The following is a 22,609-nucleotide window of genomic DNA, read 5'->3' as shown; positions in this document are numbered from 1 at the left end:
AAAATCTCTCTCTTCCAGTTCTTCATCAATTATTTATAAGCTGCCCAGGCTGCTGCAGGAGGGAGGACGAAAAGAGCCCACAAATTAACTCTAACCACAGCACAGCTCCAGTGCAGCATTTAACGTCTTGCCAGGGCACAGCAACTGCATCGCATCGTGATTACTGGCTCCAAAACATTCAGAATTTGCTCCTTCTCCTAGAAAGGCTAACGACTCACTAAGCCATGACCCAGAAAGCATTCCCACAGGTAACTGGAAGAACCAAGGAAGTGGTTTGGGAAACTCACTTAGAATGGAGATACACAACCTTATGTTAAATCCATTACATGTTTTAAATAGATACAAAAGGTCCCAAGATAATATGACGATAAAAGGAGGTGCAAGAGAAGCCAGAAAGCAGGACGCTGTTTCTTCACACTCCAAGTGATACAGAAATAATCTGACAATAAATAGACACAAGTGTGGATTTTTCCCTTCAATTGTTTTACTAAAATCTTTTGCTGCTGAGACACAGATCCAGAAAGGGTGCACGGAAGAGGAAAGGATGGGGGGGAGGGGCTTACGAGAGAAGGAACAGGGAGAGCGGATATAGATGGACACAGCTTCATTACATTTGTGTTAACAAAAAAACAAAAAACACAAAGGAGGGTTATTTTAAATGTCAGGGGATTTCTTTTTAATATATATATAATACAAAAAAGCGGGAGACTCTAACCCCAAACTGTGGGGGTTGCATGCAACAAGGGAGGTGTTCAGCAGGTGGGGCATCAATGCTTGGTGCGAAGGGCTGATGCGCTTGGAACACGAATCACAAGAGAAGCTGAAGAAATGGAGCATTAAACAGACACCATGGAAGAATGAGGCGCTCGGGCAAGGAGGGGAATCTGGAGCAGATTCTCAGCATGGAAATGGAGAACACTCCACACTGAAGCCATGGAGAAATGCAGCCCTTCTCCATCTCATCTCACTGCAGCCCTCGCAACCCCAGCCATGAGCACCAGGCGCCCACAATGCCCCTGAATCCCAACCTGCACCCCCTTCTAACTTCTCTGTAGGTTCCCCAAGTTTTGCCAACCCCTCAACCAACGACCCATTATTCCTAACTCTGCCCTCCCTCTCCTACAGTGTTGCTCATACTATGTCCACAACTATTCCAGTCTTCAATCCCCCTCGGTCTGTGGGCTGAGCTTACTAAGTCATGCTGTCTCACTGTCTCACTCCTGTCGTGTAGTTGATTTGGGGGCAAGAGGGGGCACTGCTGGAATAAGCAAGAGATTGATTGTGATACAGATTATCGCTATTTGGCTTAGACCATGGGCTACAGAAACGAATGTATTTCCAGGACTATTCTGAGGGCCACAAGTTAATAGTAATGGAGGGAGGGAGTCAATAAAATGAGGGTGCTCTTAAAATGCACAAAGTCTTTTCATGGCCCTCTGAACAAGAGCTGCCTCATTGGCTGAGCAGATGCTTTCCCAGCTCCACTATTTTATGAGCACAGGCAGGGGAAGAGAATGAATGAAACTGCCATTACATTAGAAACCCATATATGGCCACTGAATATCCATCTGGGCTTGAAGGCTCCAGCTGCCAGTGAGGGAGAGGGACGGGACTGGGCGGGTTGGCTTCTGTCTCCCCACTCCCAGAAATCACCAGGGCTGTGTGGGGAGGGCTTGGCTCACAACCGAAGCTCCCTCCATGGGCAGCACCGTGACGGCGGCAGGAGGTGGAGCCGAGACGGCTGCAGCGAGGGGGCAGACCTCACCCGTACCTGTGGAGAAAGAGAAGTAGAAAGTCAGAATGTTCGTTTGCAAAACTCTTATTATTAGCACAAGCTTTCAGCTTGCTTCCTACATCCTCTTATCACTTTAAACTAGTTCTGGTTTAATCATCTGGTTTAACAAGGTAAAGAAGAGATGCAGCTGTCCCTTCTCCAAAATGCCCTATTTATCCAGAGCCTGGCAAAATTTCTCCTCTCTAAAAGCTGAACAGTTTAAGTATTTTAAGTCTGTTTATGCTAATTAAATAAGATCAGGTTGGCACTAACTGTTAAGCCTCCTCCTGAAGACAATACAGAAACTGGGTTTATCCCTTAAATGCCTGGGTTTAAAGTGTACAGTGCAATACAATAAAATGGATCTGTCCAGGATGCATGATGCAAGCAACCATCTGTAAAGGCAAAAAGAAGCCAAAACACTTACCAATGGATTTGTATCAGCTGATAACATAAAGGTATTTATTGATATCCCCAACCCTCCTATTTTTTTTACATTAAAAAAACACCAAAATCCCTTAGAAACATATTCAGATAAACACAACATTCAATAGATTGTGTCTTTTTAAAAATTAAAGCTCAAATCCTGGTTCTGTCCTTTTAAGATGAACCTGCAGGAAGATCAGTCAAATCACACTAGTCAGATACTGCTATATGCAGCGCTTTAAACTGGCAAAGAAATGCTAAGTTAGGATGCAGCTGCCCCAGGGAGCTGGGATTCTCCCTTCTCTCACTGAAAATATAAGGACACATGAATACCCTAGGGGACAGATGGGCCTCCCCTCCCCCTTCCCAGGACAGAAGGAAGCGGCTCTTGCCTGGTGGCCCGGCCAGTGTTTCACCGCAGCGGTTGGCCCTCAGTGGCCGCGGCCCCTTCTCCTGCGTGCGTCTGCAGATGCCCGTTGAGCTGAGCTGGGGTCTTGCAGTGCACGCCACACAGCTTGCAAAGGAAACGCTCCAGCCGCGGGGCGGCTAGTCCATGGTCCTTGACCGCGTGGACCCTGAGGTAGGCCGCTGTGGTGAACCCTACGGGAGGGGGAGAAGGACAAAAACCAGCCAGGTCAGTGTCCAGCCTAGTGAAAGCGTTCACCCGGTGTCCTGCAGTGCTTGGCTGTGCTTCATCCTAGAGGCGGCTGCGTCTTGAAATCTAGTGAAGGATCTACTGCAACCAGCTTCCCTAATTTCAGAGACAGCTTCTCCATTCCAAAGACAGCTGTTTCTTGCCACCAAGCAAGCTATCTCTGTACAAACAGCACATCCCACCCTAGGGGCAGCTGCATCTTGGTACTAAGGTAATCAATATAGTACAAATAACCTAAGCTTCTTAAAATAAGAACATCAGAACCTACAACAGAGACATTTTGATAAGAGAAAGTCAGCGGAATCCCCCATCCCCCGCAAGAGATTTATAACACGGTATTTCTATTATATAATTCACCATAAACTTCAGAGCCAAAATTGAACCAAAAATACTTCTTACAAATATAAAATAATACTTTATATTTCTGAGATTCCAGATATATGTGCATATATAATATTGTTAATATATGGATAACGCACATTAACTAAAAATGTAATCCAGGAGATACATTAAAAGCACAGTTAAAACTTTAAAAAATTCCACTGTACATTTTTACTGATTTTAGCTACTTGCACATCATCCAGTAATTTTGACTAATGTATTAAGACTATTGCATTTTCTGTCACGATTACGTGGGATACTGAAATATCAGATGGATACGGTTGGAACAGACACATCCTCTGCAGACATTAGGGATCCCCTTTTAATCATTTTTAAAATTACTTCTTGTACATTTCTATCAATTAATTGGATTATATCCATACAAAACATAAGCATAATCTTTTACTTATACTGCATACTATAAGTCACAGCAGCCCTCATAGTTTTGCGCAAGTCTAGATTTGCGCATGTGTCACCTCTTTTGCAGGAACTGCTTTGGCTGCCAATTTGCTTCAGGGCCCAATTCAACAGGCTGGTTATCACCTTTAAAGCCCTAAATGGCTTGGGGCCTGGTTATCTGAAAGACCCCCTTTCCCCAGTTACATCTACCCAGCCCACCAGAGCAGGCAGGGTATGTTGTGGGTCCCACCTATGAAGGAAGTACATCTAATGGGACCACGAAAAAGGGCCTTCTCTGTGTTGGCTCCCTCCCTATGGAACATCATTCCCCTGGAGATAATATTGGCCACCACCTTGATACTTTTTTGGAAGGCCCTGAAGACGTGGTTCTGTCAGCAGGCCTGGGAACCCCAGGTTGAGACGGAGCTGATCAAGTGGCTGATTTGATTGTGTTTGTAGCCATCGCGGGGGGTGAGGGGTTGATGGGTTTCGTGTATTGTGGATTTTAATTTCACAAGCCCCCCAAAGTCACCGTGTGTGAGTTGGGTGGCCATATAAATTTGTTAAATAAATAAACAAAATAAAAACTACAGAAATGCTTTGACATGTAAATGGGAGAAAGAAATATTAGGAACTGCTTGCACTGCCAAGCGGTTTGCTTACTGTAATCAAAAGATAAAATGGGCAGCCTGATTAACACTTATAACAAAAGAAAAAAAAGAGCTTTATTTTCAGTTATTCACACTGTATTTCCAAAGCACATCATAGACAATCATATTGGGCCTCACCTGCATTTTTACAGAAGAATTGCTCATGGAAAGCAATTTTCGTTCCAAGTTTAAAAGATTTTAGTTTTATTTAAATCCAACTTTTTCCAACACAGGACTTACCAAGAGAATTCTCCCCTTCCATAAGGCCTCAGGAAGTCACTATACAAAACTATTTAGCTGTATACAAGTTGGTGGGAACTATGTAGTTTATTTGAAAGTTTATGGAAAATTAGTGACATCCAGGCAGGCTAGGAACCCGGAGACTGTGAGTTCTAGTCTCACGTTAGGCATCAAGCCACTGGGTGACCTTGGGCCAGTCACTCTACATCAGCCCTAAGAAAAAGGCAATGGCAAGCCACTAACTGCAGTGACCTGTTCAGGCAGTCGCCAGGAGTCAACACTGATTTGAAGGCACAAAAAAGAAAGAGAGTAATATCCAGAACAGAGATTAAAGGGGGGGCAGGTAGTACATAGAAACTGACTCAAATTTACCTTCAAACAGATTAGTCAAGAGTGACAGATTTATGACTGTGGTTCCTCAGGAAAAAATTATAAAAGAAAAATTTGAGAAACTAAATTTATTTATCTGGGATTAAGTTCCAATGAAACTGAATGGAACCTAATTCTAAGAAAACTTTCAGATTTGCACACAGGGCCTGCTAGCATACTTCAAAAGCAAGACTAATATTTGTATCTATTTTTACATTCAAATGTTATTCCATCTGAGCCCTGTCCTCTTACCTTTGTTGCACAGTTCACAGACGTGATTCGGCCCTTGGCTGTGTACTTTCATGTGGTCCGTTATATAGGCAGCACTCAGCATCTTTCCACACACATGACATGGCACCTTTTCCTCATGACGGACTGTGTGAGCACGTAGTCGATCCTTAGTGGCAAAAGCTGCTTCACAAGTCTGCAAAAATAGGAGCAAAGGAATCATTATCAATGAATGTTGTATCTATCACCTAAGGCTCATAACAGCTAAAGACTAAAATGTGCATAAGGTTCCTTAATGTACATGTTACCTCGATTTTGTTCCCTCTTGCATCAGGAAGGCTGCCATGAACCCTTGAGCACAAACCAGTACAGCAATGTTATCAATGGGAAAAAAATACCTCACATTTGAAGGGTCTCTCTGTTGAGTGGACTTGTCGTACATGGCTGTTCAAATGGTCCGGCCTGCGGGAGGAAACAGAGTAGGATGTAGCGTGATTCACTTACTCATTCTTTAAATGGGGTTGGGCTGATTTTATTTATCCACCAAAACAAAACTCTGTTGAGGAATCTGACATTGTGTTTGAAGGAAGTCTGGAATAACAGTGTGGTAAATCTTTCTAGAACTAGGAGTAAACACTTTTTTTTTTTACTGGGAAGGATGATGTACACTTAATGGCTGCCAAAGCAGCAGATATTCAATAGGAATAGTCTTCAGAACTTTAGTTCCACTCTGGAGAAAGCTCTTTTGAACATCTTTAAAAGATGTAAGCACACAACTCTAATTCTCATATGCACAATACTTCATGCTACTACTAGTGCAGAAAAGTGTCTGGCAATTTAAAGAATTTAGATGATTACGTGCCAAAACAGTTCATAAGGAATCAATCCACTAAATGATCAATTAATCAGTAATAGATGTGTTGCAAGTGGATACTAAATAAGTCTCAGTGAGAACACAAAGCAGAATAAACCTCTTGGACTTATGGAGAACCCATATGGAGCAAGGGAAGTCTGGAAACTATAATCCTGGAACTGAGGAACATTATAGTTTCTGTGTGTCAGAAAATTTACTATTAAAAAATGAGGATGATTAAATACACCTAGTTTACCTTTAACTAATTTCTGTAAGAAGTCAAGATTTTCTGTTTCCATGAAATGTTTCTAGCATTCAGAGTGATGTGAACAATTTGTAAATAGATTCAAGTGGTGTCTACTCAAAGTATTAAGCAAAAATGTGCAGAATGGATTTACTGCAGTCAGTGGTAGGTCCTCTATGTCTTATGCAATTCCTTTTGCTTCAGACTATACTCATATTTTGTATATAGGTGGTTCTCATTTAATGACTGCCACGCTTAGCAACCATTTGCATTTACAACAGTGATAAAAGTAATTTTATGACCAGTCCTCGCATTCATGACCTTGGCAGGTCTTTAAAGCAAAGGAAAACTGAAGTAAGATCATAAGCAGTTTCACTTAGTGACTGCTTCTCTTAATGACCAAGTTGCCAGTCCCAATTGTGGTCACTAAATAAGGACTACCTGTAACTGATTTAACAAACCATTCTAAACCAGCAAGTACCAAAGGTATCAGACTGCATTTTTAATAAAGATTTTTAATTAGAAGTTGTAGTAAATTAGTTGTTGTAAATTAGAAGTTTGAAAACAGTGACGATCTCTTATATTTTTAAATCCAAAATAACTGATTCTTTTTATAAAACAAACTACAGGTATCTCAATTGTTCTCATTTTATAAGGAGCTTTCCCTAGGGACTTCCAAAGTAAAATGTAATAATTGGCCAACTCAGCAATTAACTTATTTGGCATTCAAAATTATGACTGCTTGGCATTTGGGGAACATACTGAATATACTGAAAAAATTAAAATGTCTTATATTTAAAAAGCAAGCATACAGCCCCAATAGTTTGTGGGGGAGGGAGTGAGGGCAGCGCTAATAAAAATTCAGAAACCAAGGGAGAGATTCTTGACCACAGGCAACTCTTTTGATTACTATTATCCCAGGTTTCCCTTGCCTTCCATGTAACAAGATGCAACTTTTATTCAAAATTGTCTTCTTCCCAAAACAGCCAAAAATTTAATATCCATAGTAGTGTGCAAGTAAAAATGTAACTGTAGCTTTACTTGCCAAGATTTGATTAGTTGGAATAATTTTTCCTACATGGGTATATTTTAATTAAACACATAGATTTCTGCATTTCTAAAGCAAAACACAAATCCTTATCCCTCGGAACTTGCCTTAAGGGCAAGTATGGAAAAAGTGCAGTTCATGAGCCATATGCACCTCATCTGCACCGGTTTTGTGGCCTTCAGATTACCCAGGACATCTGGATTTCTTTGGTGTGTCTTGGAGTAATTTTAACAACCAAACCTTTTAGGGGCTAAACCTCTTAAAAATCCTAAATTTCCCCTTCCCTGCTTGGGCCTGTTTTGAATCTTGCTTTTCCCTGCTTTTGCAGTACAACCTTTGAACTGAAGGAAGTTGTGTACTGTGATTCTAAGGCTAGTTACTATTTCAGATTTCCCACTTCTGCTCATGCCAGTGTTATGTGATTTCTTTCTCTTACAATCTATTTCCTAAATTAATCAGTTTCAGTATTTTAGTCAAAGGTATTCCAGACTCTTGTTTTTTTCTCTTATTTCTTCTGTGCAGATATTTGTTGAAATATCCTGGAGTGCCAAAAGCATTTTGCAATAATCAAAACTTTTTACCGCAGTACACTGACAAATATTTATAAGCTGGTTGCCAATACAGTACCACAATATCATTATTTGATACTCCTGCAAGGTTTTAGTACTGAAAATGTGGTATTTCCTTTCCCCACAAGCTAACCTTATTGTTTGCTGCTTGATCCAAGAATATTTTCTAATATGTAAAAATCACACAGCTTGGGATCTTCTCAGACTGTATCATTTTGGGCTAAATGTAAGGCATTCCATGTTTTAACATGCAAGTCAAAGTTAAAAACAAAGGTTTCCCAAATGTAGTATCCTAGCAATGACAAGTTTTAAATTGTTCTTCTCCTTCACGTGATTTTGTCTTAGTATAGACTATTTCTTCATATGGAAAAATGCTAAAACTTAGAAAATCTCACCTATTAAAAAGGTCATCTTTTTAGAAAGACTAAGGCTTCAAACTGTATGAATGCTGAGGGAATTTCACAGGCAATATGAAAATGAGTGTGCATTAGAATGAGTTTAAATTGCTTTTCCCAATGCTTTTTTTTTAATTCACTAGATCTGCTTTTGTGTTTTCTGAGGTTCCAAACTGAATTCTTACAGTCTGCCAAGATATCTCAATCCACCTTTGGTATCTGGTGCACATAATCAGAAAACTGCCTCATAGATTCTTTGACATCAGGATCCAACAGAACTATGGCAAGAATGCAAAACTTTCAAGTTGGGGTTATACACTGTCACTTGGTAGTCATACCAAGGAGAAATATGTGCTTTCACCTGTTCTCACTTTTTCTTCTCTCAGCTGGAATCTATGCAGAAGAAATGAGGAAGTTGTTGCTAAGATTAATGATGAAAGGAGAGGGCATATTTCCTACGGATTTGACTATTATGGAGCCCTTCTATAGAACTAAGGTCTACCAATGTCCCTTAGAATGTTATGTCAAAGTAACTGAGAGAGATCTGGGGAAGTTACAAAAGGAGGGCCTGATCTGGCCCACAGGCTTCTCTAGATATGATCTGGTAACTTGTAGCCTTATAGTATTATGCTTTCCTAACTCAAACTAGTTTGGTATGTTGCACGTGTATCTCAGTCTTTACCAAACAGGGGAAGTATTTTTCTCAAACATTGAACTCCTCGGTAAAGCTCTTTCACAATTCCCATGTGAACTGCATCCTCCCTGAACCCTCAACTCCCTCATACCGAGAGAAACTCTTCCCACAGTGGCTGCAGATGTACGGCTTGTGCACAGCACCATCATGTGAACGGACATGATAGCTCATGCGGTCCTTCCGCTTGAACCGTTGCTGGCAGACAGGACATTGGTAGGGCTTCTCATCTGAATGCGACAACTTATGCCGATTGAGATGGTAGACATCCCGGAAGGCTTTCCCACACATCTCACAAGCATGATTCTTCCGGATACGTTTGCCTGATGCTGTAGTGGTCACTAGGCCTGCACCTGACCCTGCTGTGTTTCCAGCACCCTCAGCAGGGGCAGGTGTTGCTGGGGCTGTACCACCGATGGCAGAGACACTAAGCAAGCTGAGGGGAACCATAGTGGGCATCTTCATGGTTGTGGGTCCAGCGCGAGAAGCTTTTGCTCCTGTATGTATAGCTTCATGGCGCCGCAGGTTGTAGCCATTCTTGAATTCTTTAGCACATAGGGAGCAGATGTAGGGCCCTTTACTCTTCTGTTTCTTCTGGGCCTCAGCTGCCTGTGGGGTGGCAGGAGCTGCCTGTGGGGTAGGGGCTTGTGTGGTTTGAGTGGATGGTACTACCTGCCCACTCCCACCTTCAGAGGCAGAAGGTTGCTGCTGTTTCAAGGCAGCTGTATCTACTGTGGAGGCAGCTGGTGCAGAAGCAGTGGCAGCAGCAACCACAGCAGCAGCAGCTGCTGTTTCCTGTGCTGCAGCCAAAACAGGCAGGAGGTCCACTTGGAGGGACTCAGCAGGGGTGGCTGTCTGTTGGGGAGGAGCAGTTGTGGTGGCAGTCTGAAGAAAGAGAGATTGTATAATTGAGTAACATAGTGATGAACATCAAGCCTGAAACCCTATAGCAATCTACCAATTTAAATACAAAGATTAGTAAATTCTTCAAAAGCAAGCATTGTTTTCCTAGCAAAAACTCCCAAGAGCTGGATTAATCAATATGCAGCATATGCTACAAAACAGAATATAAGCAAATGCTGAGTTTTTAATACAGTAATACTTGAGGGTTCCTCTATGTGGAGAATTTCCCTTATCTGCTCCCAGAATGTCTTACAATGCCCCACTACAGAGACTAAAATGGTTTTCTTTCTGCATAACAGATAAGTTAAGGCATGTGTATTGAAAACTGGTGGTCTATGATTATAAGGAACAAAATCAGCATGGGTGCAATATCCGTGGAATAAGAGTAGCAAAAAACAGCTGGCTTTTGCCATGGCAGTGCAAGAGTAATTCCACAGACGAGAGAAATGATATTGTAGTAGGTTGAGGACTATCCCATTTCTGTTTTCCAGAGAATGCCTTTCTCTACACAAAACTGCAGTGATCAGTTTCAATGTGTGCACAAACAAGAAACAAGTAGGAAAATCCTCCCTGCATTGTTGATTCTGTTTGAGGTTCAACTAGAGAAATAATCTGTATTGTGGCACAAATCCTCTACTGTCATCTAGACTCAAGGGTATGTATCTGTGCACATGCCTGAGTGATGCATTATACGCTTCAATACCTGGAAGGCAGAACCATGTTATTTTCCTTATGGTTTTCTCCACTAGGAGAGATTCAGTACTATGTATTATCAATTAAGTTCATGTAGGAGTACTGTCTAGAAACATTCATGCTTTTGACTAGGACTCACGTTGAACTTACCAATTATACTCTTATCAAATAGTTGGGAATTTCCACGTACCATACTGCTAAGCAGGACCGCAACTGGGGGGGGCAACTGGGCATGTGCCCTGGGCGCCGTGCTGGGGGGGCGCCAAAATGAGCACTGGGGGGGGTGCTAAAATAGGCACGGAATCCATGTGTGCCCCAGATGACACAGACCCTAGCTGCAGCCCTGCTGCTAAGTGAAAATTCAGGTATCCCTGAGTTATGAAAAAGATCTGTAGCAGTTTATAATTATTTTTGTATTCACGTAATGCATACCACTAGCCTTAGAGTCCTGGAGGAATCACTTTAATTCCACCTTAATGTTCTACATGCTGCAAAAACATTTATTCACACTGATAGAGAGCTTATTTTCAGTCTTCTAAGACAGACCTGCTTATAGTATGTCCTGAAGAATATATTACAGTAATATTGAACGTATTTTTAAACAATACTCAAAAGAAAACGATCTCCTCTTTTACAGCACATGATATAGTTTTCTTAGTGTAAAACTATAGTTATACTCTCCCAAGTTTATGCTGTTGCTGTTAAATAAGTTTCTGAGTCAGTTTCCAAAAATTATTTTAAAATTATACCAATCTTGAAAATGCTTCCACAAAAATTTCTACCCTTTTGCTCAAACATGATTGCTTTCATTATCTCAGGCACATTTATAGGCAAAATGAGTAAGGGAAGGCCAACCCTCTTCCTCAGATGATCGGCTATTACAAGGCAGGTCTACAGAACCCACCTATGAAAAATTTAGTTGCATTTTAAAATGTATGGTTATCCTGAACGATGCATATTTCTGTAAGTCTACCAAATTTCTCCCCTAGTTGCCCAGTGAAGGGCATGGAGTTCTGACATTACAGCACTGCTGAAATTAAACCAAGATGTATATGATTGCTAGGTTTCAGAAATCAAGTATTTCAAACAATTAATTTGAAACAATTTAAAAATTAATTCTAACAGAAACTTGTAGAGTGTTAATGTCGTCATATTTAGTCATTTTATTTTGCCTTTCATACTTACAAAAGAATTGCATCTTTACACCACAAGGTATAAGCCAGAACTAATTATGTTCTGCATATTATCTATACTGCTTGTCTAAGATGAAGGGGTGAAGTAGGCTCTAGGCAATACAAGGTATGGCATAAGTGAGCAGTGATACTGCCATACCTATCTCAGAGACAGATCCTCAGTATTGTAGTAATTGCTCCAACCACTCAACAGAAAGCATGGAACAGGAAGTACCATAAAACTTTAACTCCTCTAAGACATATACAGAGGGGTTGAACATATGACTTTGTGGGAAAAAATGGAGAAAAAAAGCTGTTTGTTAAATAATGAGAGATTTAGATACAAATTCTTGCTCAGCGATATAATAATCAATGTAAGTGTCCAGATCAGACATTCGTTCATAATTTGAACAACTCTATTAATTTTACTTGGAAATAAATCCCAGTAAGTTCAGCAGGATATAGTCAAGAAGAAACATGCAAAGAATTGCAGCTATGATTTGTCACTAAAATGATATAAGCAACATACCTTATAGGAAAAAAATGACTATAAAACACTGCATAATCTTTGACCTCATATTTCACAAGATGATTTGTTATGTATATTATTAACAAGCAGGTTTTAGTGCTTTTAATGAAAAATTATATTTATATATAATCTTTAAAAAGCATCAAAGCAATTTCTTGACTGGTATCTGCCAACCTCACTTGCTTCTCTGTCCATGACAAAAGGTTAGCAAAACTCTGGCGAGATAAACAATCCTAAGTCTTCCTCCCAAGACTTTAGCTGTAACAGGGGGAAAACAACTCCCTCCACAGGCCCAAACATGGGTGATAACTGCTATTTGTTCTTGCTGGGTGCAAACAAAATTCCAAAGCAATCCAGCCTCAAACTGAAGAGCAAAGGTACACAGACTTTGACTTGTCCTTGACAAAATTTGGCACCTCAATTGCAGGGTCAAAGAGAGCAATCTGTTTTTGATGCTATTTATCTACTCTAAGCAGAAGAGGCATTGATGTTTATCTTCATGCTTGCTTGGCAATTAAAGCTCTAATTGACTGATAGACTTGCATGATGCAGCTATCCCAGATGAGTTGTGTTTTTAGATATACCACCCCATGCCAAGTTTGGATAGTAAGAATACATAGGCATTTTTTTCTAGGGCTGAGCAACACTCCTTCCTCTGTCAGACATTTGTCAGCATCAAATTTTCTGCACCTTCCAGAAATATAATAACATTTTTGTTCAGATTGGCTTTTTTTGTTAGATAATAATGGGGAAATCTCAGGCTGCAGTTCTTTGGGAGTTAAGCCCACTGAATAATTTAGTCTTTGCTTTAAAAAACAGAACTGGTCCAAAACCACCCTACAAACTTCATAGTCTTGGCCTATTCATTATCTCAGAGCCAATTTTATAAAAATGAAAGTGACTTCAAATAATGACCAAATTACTAGTTGTAAAACTCATAGGAGGAGGAAGGAGTATTAGGCATGTTTGCCGCCTTGAGTTATTTATAAAAATAATAAAGGCGGGATAGAAAATGAATACATAAAAAATAATAATAATAAAAACTCATTTATAGCAACAGCAACAACTTTTAATGAATGTCTTGCAAAAAGTGCAATTACTTTTGATATACAAAAAAAATCTAATCTGCAGCAGTGAGACACAGTTGTTTCTAACAATTGTTTTCAAAAGAATCATTTGATCTTCATGTACTGCCTGGATAGCTCACCTGGAAGGGACTCTGACTACAGCCCTGAGCAGCAAAAAACCTTGACTGGATTTCAGTCCCAACCTGCAGAGGATTCTGAGTATGACTCTGCTAAAGAAACAAAAGAAAGGAGATCAGGGAACTTCAGCAGAGAAAGGATTCTTAACAACCCTAAACAACTCCTGACAGCACCAAGGCCAAGTGTAAAGGTTAAATTATAAAACCAACAGAGAGAGAAATAGTTTAGTGATTCAACAGGAAGTCAAGGCTGATTTAAACTGAAGGAGGGGTTTCATTACAGAAAATAAAATACATTAAACCAGATATCAGCATTAACCTTAGAGAGAAGATAAAATATAAATGCATTTATAACTGCTGTAAAAAAGATTGGAAGCCACTTCTTTATATCTTTTTTTCTTTCCTTGTCTTTTTTCTTTCATTTCTTTGCTATTTACTTACCACTTTTCTTTTACTTTTTTTCTTTAAATTTGTACTTTTTTACCTTGTAAAAATGCCTTTAATAAAAATTAAGTTAAAAAACAGCAGCACTGAATTTTTGGATGGGGAGAAAGCTCAAACTTTTCTCCACCTGAGCTAAGAAATTTTAAGCACTGTATGCAAGTCTGGACAATTTATGAGTACATTGGGCAATTGAGGTGGAAATGAAAAAAAAAATAGAAGAAAAACAATTTATAACAGCAATATTTTTGAAGTGCAGCAGTTAGCATTCAAAACCAAACTACATGAAGCAGCATGATATCAGAGCAGATACTTGACTATGCTTGTAGCCAAAATGAACTGTGAGTCTATGGACAATAATACAAGATAGAAAAAGGTACTATGAAAATTTTCTATCAGGAGAGAGAGCAGAAAAGATCACAAGTAGCAACAGATACTTTGTGAAATGCGTCTTATGTTCCTGGGATGTAGAATAAGGCTATGATGGGGGGAGGGGGTTAAAAAGGAAGCTGCAGATGAAGTTAGAGCATAGTGTCTGAAACTTAGACAGATAATTTAAAGGAGGATCATTCAGAGGTGGTTTGAAAAATGAGTGGTGGCCTATCTGAAAAAGAGAAGGCCTAGGTTGTCTTCTGCAAAGAGGAATTCCTGATCAGAAAGAGCAAACACTGGAGAGAAATATAGCACTCCTACTCAGTGAAAGAGTAAGGGCAGCAAACAACAGGAAGGGGCTAGTCTTTGGATAAACACTGAAAACAGCTGGGGGATAAGACCGCAGGTTCAAAGAGAGTTAAAAGTGGGAGCAGATTAAGACAAATGGTTAAATGGGGTGGGGAAAAGACAACATGTTGAAGCAAACACAAGCAATTGGCATGGGGCAAGGCTTAGCCACACATACAATCTCCCCCCCCCAAAATGGTTGGAAAATAAATGAATGGAGGTGATGTGACTCTTATTAGGTATGTCTACAGCTGTTTATATAATCTTAAGTATTTGTTGGAAAGATGGAAGAATCTGGGATTTACACACATGCTTGAAATGAAACAGTTGGAGAATGGATTGCAGGTTTAATTAATTAAAAGGGGGAGCAAATTAAGACAAGTAGCTCAATAGGGTGGGGAAAGGACAGCATGTTGAAGCAAGTACAAGGCAACTCACATGGGGCGGGGTTTGGCCACACACACCAATTCACCAAAAATGTTGGAAAGTAGATAAATGGAGTTAATATGCCTCTTACTAGTTGTGTCTACAGTTGTCTATTATTTGTAGGTCAGATGGAAGGATCTGGGGGGGGGGGTTTCTGCATTATCCCATGGCAGGAGACCACCTACCCCTGAGAGTTCATACAAAAACGACAGAGAGGAAACAGGTGGAAAATTCACACTACACCTGTTGGCACCAGAAGGTAGTCCATAGCCACCTCCTACTGTAAGTGCATGCGCTTGAGGGTAAGCAGATACCGGGGACCGGAAAATAAGAAGGAAGCACCTTTTGAGCATGGGTGGCCAAGTTCAAACTGGTGCGGGGTGGCAACCCCTGGGATACCGGCCTGAGGAGCAAGGAGCCAATATGGATAAGGGGCATTATATTGGCCGGGGGTGGGGTGGGGGGTTGGGGGTAACAGGAAAGGGGAGGATTATGTGCGTGAGGGAAAAATAGGGCGAGGCGGCCGAGGCGTGCGTGTCTTGGGGGGCATTTTGGAAAGAAGGCTCCCTGGGAGTGGGGCTGAGGAGGCACCGAGGTAGCAACTGGCAGAGAAAAAGGTGGGGGAGCAGCGCGAGGGGCTGGGCAGAGCAAGCGCGAGAGGGAGGTGACCGTTGGCGGGGGGGGAGGGAAGCGCGAGGGGCTGGGCACAGCGAGCGTAGAGAACGAGGGGGTAGAGGGAGCGCAAGGCAACGCTGGGCGGAGGGAGGTGACCGTTGGGGCAGCGCGAGGCGGACGGTGGGGGGGAGCGCGTGCCGAGTGCGCCCTGCTGGCCCGCGCGCGCAAGGGCCCCCGCCCGCTGGGATTCCCGAGGGGCGGGGCGGGGCAGGGAGGGTGTGAGCAGGGAGCCTAGAGCTCCAGCTTGCGCTCTCTTGTCCTTCCCTGCTCGCGCTCCCCCCCTTTTTTTTTTGCGGAGAAGGGAGGGGGAAGGTGGAGGAAAAGGGGGGGGTTACCTGGAAGATGAAGCTGCTCCAGTTGCTCGGGTCCATGGCGGCGGCAACGAGCGGGGGAGGGGGGTTCAGCTCGGCGAGAGGGGGGGTCGGGAAGGGAGGGGGGAGCGAGTGGGGAGCAGCAACAACGTCGCGCGGGCGGGGGGAGTGAGGTGGGAGGGGGGATAGAGCGAGGAGGCAGCGGCGCGAGGATTCTTCGGCGCGCACGCTGATTGGCCCCTTCTGCGCGCGCGCGCGCCCCCCCGGCACCACAGCTTCTCTGAGCGGGAGGGGGAAAAGAGGGGGGGTTGTGGAGGAGGCGGCAGGTAGTGATTGGGTGGGGCTGTAATCCTCGCTCCCGACATGCGCGGGACCGTACGAGGGACCCCACGTGTGGTGCCTGCTGATTGGACGGAGTGGCGAGCGCTGTGACCGTAGGGCTCATTCTTTTAAAGACGAAAGCTGATTGGCCAATGCCAAGGCGGCCACGCGCGAGTAACGGTTGTCTTTCTCCTCCCCGTTAGTTTTTTTTTTTTAAACTGAGTGACACGGACCCATCTCACAAAATGGCCGCCAGCCTTGATCTTTTCACCTTCTAATATGGTTACATTTTTGCTGCCAGCCGTCCGTACTATTTATTTTCTACCTTACATTGATGTAATCATCTTTACAGTTAAAAAAATGTAGGAAGGACTAGCGAAGTTCACAGGATATGTCTTCCTCTCTCTCGTAATTTAAGCAGTATACAAAAGAATAAATAAAAGCATTATCAATGTTCAAATAATACATAAATTAGTTCAAATTTCTTTGGGAAATAAAGCAAGACAAGTAATCTAAAAAAGCAGTTGATTCTGGTGTAGTTACCCTATGAATGTCTGGGTAAAGAGGCATCTCGTAATTGTGTTTGCAAAGATCGCTTTAAGCCAGCCAATCCCTCCAAAGAGATAAGATCCACTGCTGGATAACCATTGCACCACAATCAAGGTGAGAGTGTGTTTTTAAATAAATTTTGTTGTAACCATATTTTACTGTTCCCTGGATAGAAAAGCAGTATATAAATCAACTAATATAAAAGACAGTAAAAGCAACAGATTGATCCAATGCTTTTTACTTTTTTTTCTTTTTGTATGCTATTAGGGGCTCATTCAAGAAAAAGGGAGTATACATTTGTATTAATAATATTAAGTATTAATAATAAACAAGAGTAGACAGGCTACTGCAGAGCTGTGAGCTGCAGAAATGAGGACTGAAAGCTAAACAGAGCTCTGAATAGGTCTGTAGATTGCCAAACCTTGCTGAAAAGTTGTAATTTTTTTAAATTGAAAGAGATTACAGTAATTACTCAATTTATTTCTGGTGAATAATTACCTAAAATAAAGTAACATTTCTTTACATTGGAAAAAATTGTACAGTTCTGATTTTTTATTTTATTTTACATTTTTCTTTTTTCTTCCAAGGAAATCCAGTAAGATACAATTCCCAAATTCATACTCTCTATGCTGGCTAGGAATTATGGAGGTTAAAATTCAACAGGATGCCATGTTGGGAATATTGCTTATATATGCCTACTGATCACCACAACCAAATGGCCCAAATACAATGACTTGTCATGATATGCAGACTTAGTTAATTGTACAGGAAGCTCTGGCGTGGGCTGGTCCATGAAGTCACGAAGAGTCGGAAGCGAATAAACAACAAAATGGTTAAATCATGGTTTAGTTTGACCTTAACTCTGTTAGTAACTCTCAAGCCAATTAATGTGGCTGGATCAGGATTTGACCCTAATCTTCCTTGCCCTAACCTAACACTGATAACATTTCGTATTGATTAGTTTGCATACTAAGTATTTGATGAAGTCTTCAAAATCCACTTTACCATACTCCAGATAACCTGTGCTCACACAATAACTTGGATCACCAATTAGCCAACTGCTTTTGTGGTTAATTTATGGTTCATTATGTTGCTCAACTTCAGACAGTTTTAATTGAATAAAATCATAAGAACCATGTCCTACAAACACAACTCTACTTTCCTTGGCTATCTGCAAGGGAGGCAAACAACATGTGCATGATGTTATCATGCAAATGTCCCCCTACATAATTGTCAGCTGCCAGGATGCATGAGGTAATGGTGGCATTTGTGTGATCCTGCCATCATGCACGTAGCATTTTGGTGTTACTGTGGTTTGTTGCAAATGCCACAGACACCATCCATTTCTGATAAATACATCTATTTTCTGTGGATTGATCTGTCACCTTATTTTTTCCAGTTGTTGCAGAAATTTTCTTAGGTACCAGGTTTCCACACACTGCCCTGACAGCTTCTAAGAATCTTGTTTTAAAAGCACATCAAAACACAAGATCAGTATTTACTTGTACCTATCGAGTACTGGCCAGAGCAAGTTAGGTGTCTTTTTAGTGGTTACAATTTACCTTCTACATATCTTACCAGGTGACAATAATTAAACAATTCCCAAAATTGACAGTAGAAAGGAAGGGAAAATCCATAATTTAGTCAAATAATGTAACAAAATGCCATGAACAGGAATCAAAACCATGACACTGAAACCCTACCCAAAGGGTATTAGCCACAACTCAAATCTGCTACCACGGTAAAAGTGCACTGAACTGCAGCTGTGCAATCCAGGTGTATGCCTGTTTATTCTATTTATTTATTTATCAAATTTGTCACCACCCATCTCCTGTCACCAGAGGGACTCTGGGCAGTTTACAACAAAATAATCAGAAAAACAATAATATTACATTTACAACCAAGTGTAACAAATTGATGCAGTGTGGTGTAATCCTAAACATACAGAAATAAATATTACAGTAGAGCTAACTGGTATATGTACTTTAATTGCAGCTATAGCACTTACTGCAAATAAACATGCCTAGCATTATAAACATGGGGGGGGGTGTTGAGATTTTTTTTAATCCCACTTTTATTATTTTTACAAATAACTCAAGGTGGGGAACATACCTAATACTCCTTCCTCCTCCTGTGTTCCCCGAAACAACCTTAGTGCCTTAACTGCTAGACCAAACTCTCGTTTATAGGTTTATCGTAGGAGCGAGATTAGCTTCGTGCCTAAATAGGAGAAAGTCAAAGAAAATGGCTGATTAATTAGCAAAAAGATTACAGCTAGAAGTGACACACACTCTTCTTGGTTTTGTCCAGCCAATCTTTTTAGCCGGCTGTTCTTTGTTTTTTGTGGAAACTGAACACAAGTCACTTAGAAACACAGATACATAATAACAAACTACATCTCTGTAGTTCTACAAACTAATTTTCTCTAAGCACACGCGGACTACACATGCCAATTCGGCGCTCGTAGATCGGAAAGAGACGCATGCGCTCGAGGAAGGAACGGAGCCGTGCACGGAGAGATGCGGTGGCACTGCGAAAACAATATGCTCGTGCTCGGCAGCCCTGGGCTCTGTGTCGCGCGCGCCTGAACCCCACAGAAGTTGTAAATAAGCCAAGGCGCATGCGCCTCAAGGGTCTGCTGGTTCCAGATTCACACCGCGTCCGCAGCGGGGCGGCAGAAGTTCAGTTTACGCATGCGTTCTTCCACAAATGTGGAAATGCGGGATAATATGCCGCATGCGTAATAAGAATGGCTAGTAATGTAAACTTCTGGCTGTTGACTGGAGGTGGGGTCGTTATTTTACTGAATGCTTGGACAAACCGGAGAACGTTTGAACGGCCCTTTAAATAATTGTTTTTAGATTTGTGCTCCGAGTGGGTTCATTGACAAGGCTTACCTTTGCTGCGCCTTCTGGTGCAGTTTTAAGGGGCTTTGCTTCCTGCGCCCCTTTGGGAATCCGAATTGACATGCAGAAGTGAATTTTGCTACCTTTGCAAAAAAAAAAAAGGATTGGGACACTTTTGTTTTAAGTATCCAATCCCACAACACTGTACTGCAAGGTTCTTTTTGAAATCTGCACTCCACCCTGACCACCCTGAAAGAGGGTATTCCAAAAATGCGACGTTCCTTTTATTTCTGTAGTAAACAGCCGTTCCTTCTCAAAATTGAGAGGAAATTGTAGGCAGAGAGCTAAATAAAGCATATGCAGAGTATTTTCTCTGAAGTTCTCCTACAACATTATACTGCTAAGAACTTTTATTTTAAAAAAAACAGCACACTGAGTTTTATACATTTAAGGTTTATTTATAAAACCTTATATGCAAGGACTGAATTGGATCATAGCCATCCGGACTTTATTTTTATCTATCTTTATTATTTATTTGTAATTGTGTTTTATATAGAGTATTTTTATCTATTGTAATTATATGGTATATTTATTGTTTTACTGACCATTTTGTTGTAAACCTCCCAGAGTCCCTCTGGTGGGAGGAGATGGGCGGTGACAAATTAGATAAATAAATAAATAAAACCATATGCTGTCAAATGCAACCACATGCATTGAGAGAGCAACCATTCAGTATTACAGTACTGCCTGAAGCTTCAGGGATAATCAGTTTTGATGACACAGTAAAATTCAACCATTCTGAGACAAAGTCAAAAGGTTTACATTTTCTAACTGTATAACCTCAACCTATTATGGATGACACCCTCTGTTGCAGGAATGTCGCAGGTCTCAGCTCTACCACATGTAAAATCCAAAATGATACACTGTAAAGCAACAAAATGAGTACATTTGTCCAGAAAAAAAAGTCCCAAATAAATAAATACAGTATGTGTTGCATTCCAAGGAGTAATCAGATTTCTTTGCAGTAGACCAGCTTAATACAATTTAAAACATACAGTAAATATTATTAGAAGACAGGCATGAGATGATGACATAAATTATTAGTTAAATCTAAAATCTAACTTATATATGCAGGGAAATAGAATAAGGACTAGATGGGTCAGATTGAGAGCCCAGCTCTAGTCCCCATGTCTATCCTGCCATACCTTTATTAGATTTAATGTTAAAGGAAGACAACCCTATATTAAGAAAATCCCCCAAAGAAAGCAAACACAGATAAACAGACAAAAATTCTGTGCAATGCCCAGCTTCCCCACCAATGAATTGCCAATTCCAGCTAAAAACAAACCTGGAGATTCCATATACACCCACACACGTATGTACAAGTGACATGTTCAGATGTGTGTATGCCTATCTGAATGTGAGCATATATATCTGTCAGAAGCCATACTTTGGGACCAGAACTTAAGCACACATTTAACTGAATTACTAATTAAAACAGATACATACTGTACAATATTATTTCTATTATTTTACATAGATAGGCCTTTGTACATGTTACTTATTTGATTTTACTTACTACATATCTGCCTTGAGTCATCAGAAGTTAGGGCAGTGTGATGGATGCAGCTGGTTGTCAGGAAGGAGGGAGTACATTCCAAGGAGGGGAGAGAGATAAAACACTGTCTGGAACTGGAACATGGGAAGACTAAGGGATTCAGAGTAGCCATGCCCTAGAGCCTCCCAGGTTGTTTCCCTTTAGGTTAGGTAGAGTAGCTTTAGTCTGGCAAGGTTCTGTTTGTTCAGTGTGAGCAAATAAAGAATAGAAGTTTGGCTGGATTGATTGATGTATGTCAGGCCCAACAACAAGGAATCAACCCAGCCAAACTTCAGTTCTTTATCTCACTTCCCTCCTTGCAATGTGCTCCCTCCTCTCTGAGAACCAGTGCATATTTATATTGCCTCTGTCTGTGATAAGGGTAAATACATATGCATTGTCTCTGAGTTTCTGCTCTTTCCTTGTATTATATTTGTCTATCTATGTACATGTGAAAAGGGAAGCACAGGGCAGACTGCTCTGTTCTGGGTAACATGACCAGAGGGATGGCTTAGACTGGAACAGTGTTGCTGCCTAATTGCCTTTCTGGGAGAGGAGAGAGATAAGTTTTCAGGAGTTCTATTCTTCTGTGTCCCCAGCCAGCTCTCACCCATCCTTTAATGCAGGGTTTCTCAACCTTGGCATCTTAAAGATGCCAAGGTTGAGAAACACTGCTTTAATGTAATCCTTTTGTCTCCTCACTAAATTCTTGTCCAGTTCTGTTTTCAAAGAGTTATCCTGCTGACTTATAAAGTCACCAGCCTCTTCACATAATTTCTTTTACTATTCTTTTAGTTGGCTTTTAAACAATCGCAAAAAACACATGCTTTTTTCTTTTTCTTGTTTTTCTTTCTGCAATTTGATCTATAAATTGAATGGATGAATGAAAGCATAATTTCTTTCCAATGGTCTGTTGAAATGGAAATAATAAAAAGTAAACAAATATCTCAAGTTCCCAGAGTTCTCTACACCTGGATTCACAGAATATGCTAAATTAAAATGTGGCGTGTTAGTTTAACGTTCACTATGTTGTGTGAACTCAACCAACTGGGTTAATTCAGTGAACTATGGATAAATAAAGATCTATGAGCCAGGGCAAATTGGATGTGGTTATTGGTGAGATGTCAAGATTAAAGATAGACATTTTGGGCATCAGTGAACTGAAATGGACTGGAATGGGCCACTTCACATCAAATGACCACCAGATCTACTACTGTGGACAAGAGGACCACAGAAGAAATGGAGTAGCCTTCATAATTAATAGCAATGTGGCTAAAGCAATGCTTGGCTACAATCCAAA

At 41.0% G+C, this 22,609-nt stretch overlaps 1 protein-coding gene and 1 long non-coding RNA gene across 6 annotated transcripts; both read right to left on the bottom strand.

Moving 5' to 3' along the window:
- Positions 1 to 462: 462 nt before the first annotated feature.
- On the bottom strand, positions 463 to 16,273 carry MAZ (MYC associated zinc finger protein). 5 transcript variants are annotated; one of them, XM_063301319.1, is made up of 7 exons: positions 16,021 to 16,273; positions 13,427 to 13,516; positions 9,017 to 9,807; positions 5,521 to 5,584; positions 5,147 to 5,318; positions 2,593 to 2,800; positions 1,658 to 1,771 (listed from the first exon to the last, which is right to left on the bottom strand). In XM_063301319.1, the coding sequence occupies exons 1-6, from the start codon at positions 16,054 to 16,056 to the stop codon at positions 2,613 to 2,615; spliced, it is 1,341 nt and encodes a 446-aa protein (XP_063157389.1). In that variant the 5' UTR covers positions 16,057 to 16,273; the 3' UTR covers positions 1,658 to 1,771; positions 2,593 to 2,612. The 5 variants fall into 5 exon arrangements, with proteins under 5 accessions (XP_063157391.1, XP_063157388.1, XP_063157389.1 ...); XM_063301320.1 differs by having other exon boundaries at positions 13,427 to 13,513; XM_063301317.1 differs by lacking the exon at positions 16,021 to 16,273 and adding an exon at positions 15,254 to 15,753 and having other exon boundaries at positions 13,427 to 13,513.
- Positions 16,274 to 20,145: 3,872 nt separating this feature from the next.
- On the bottom strand, positions 20,146 to 20,806 carry LOC134497404 (uncharacterized). The gene is made up of 2 exons (XR_010067915.1): positions 20,398 to 20,806; positions 20,146 to 20,179 (listed from the first exon to the last, which is right to left on the bottom strand). It is a non-coding gene; the product is annotated as an uncharacterized LOC134497404 (long non-coding RNA).
- Positions 20,807 to 22,609: the final 1,803 nt, after the last annotated feature.

The sequence above is a fragment of the Candoia aspera genome, chromosome 4 (assembly GCF_035149785.1).
Source record: "Candoia aspera isolate rCanAsp1 chromosome 4, rCanAsp1.hap2, whole genome shotgun sequence".
NCBI classification, from domain to species: domain Eukaryota; kingdom Metazoa; phylum Chordata; class Lepidosauria; order Squamata; family Boidae; genus Candoia; species Candoia aspera.
Note: the sequence above shows the minus strand (reverse complement) of the source record. Positions and strands in the feature narration are given on the sequence as shown.

Excerpts from the sequence above, each read along its gene's own strand:
- MAZ (XM_063301317.1), bottom strand. The coding sequence starts at position 15,448 with ATGCCCCTTATCCATATTGGCTCCTTGCTCCTCAGGCCGGTATCCCAG. Across the intron at positions 9,808-13,426 it reads GTAGTCAGAGTCCCTTCCAG|ACTGCCACCACAACTGCTCC; the intron begins GTGAGCTATCCA and ends CTCTTTCTTCAG. Across the intron at positions 5,319-5,520 it reads AGAGACCCTTCAAATGTGAG|ACTTGTGAAGCAGCTTTTGC; the intron begins GTATTTTTTTCC and ends CTATTTTTGCAG.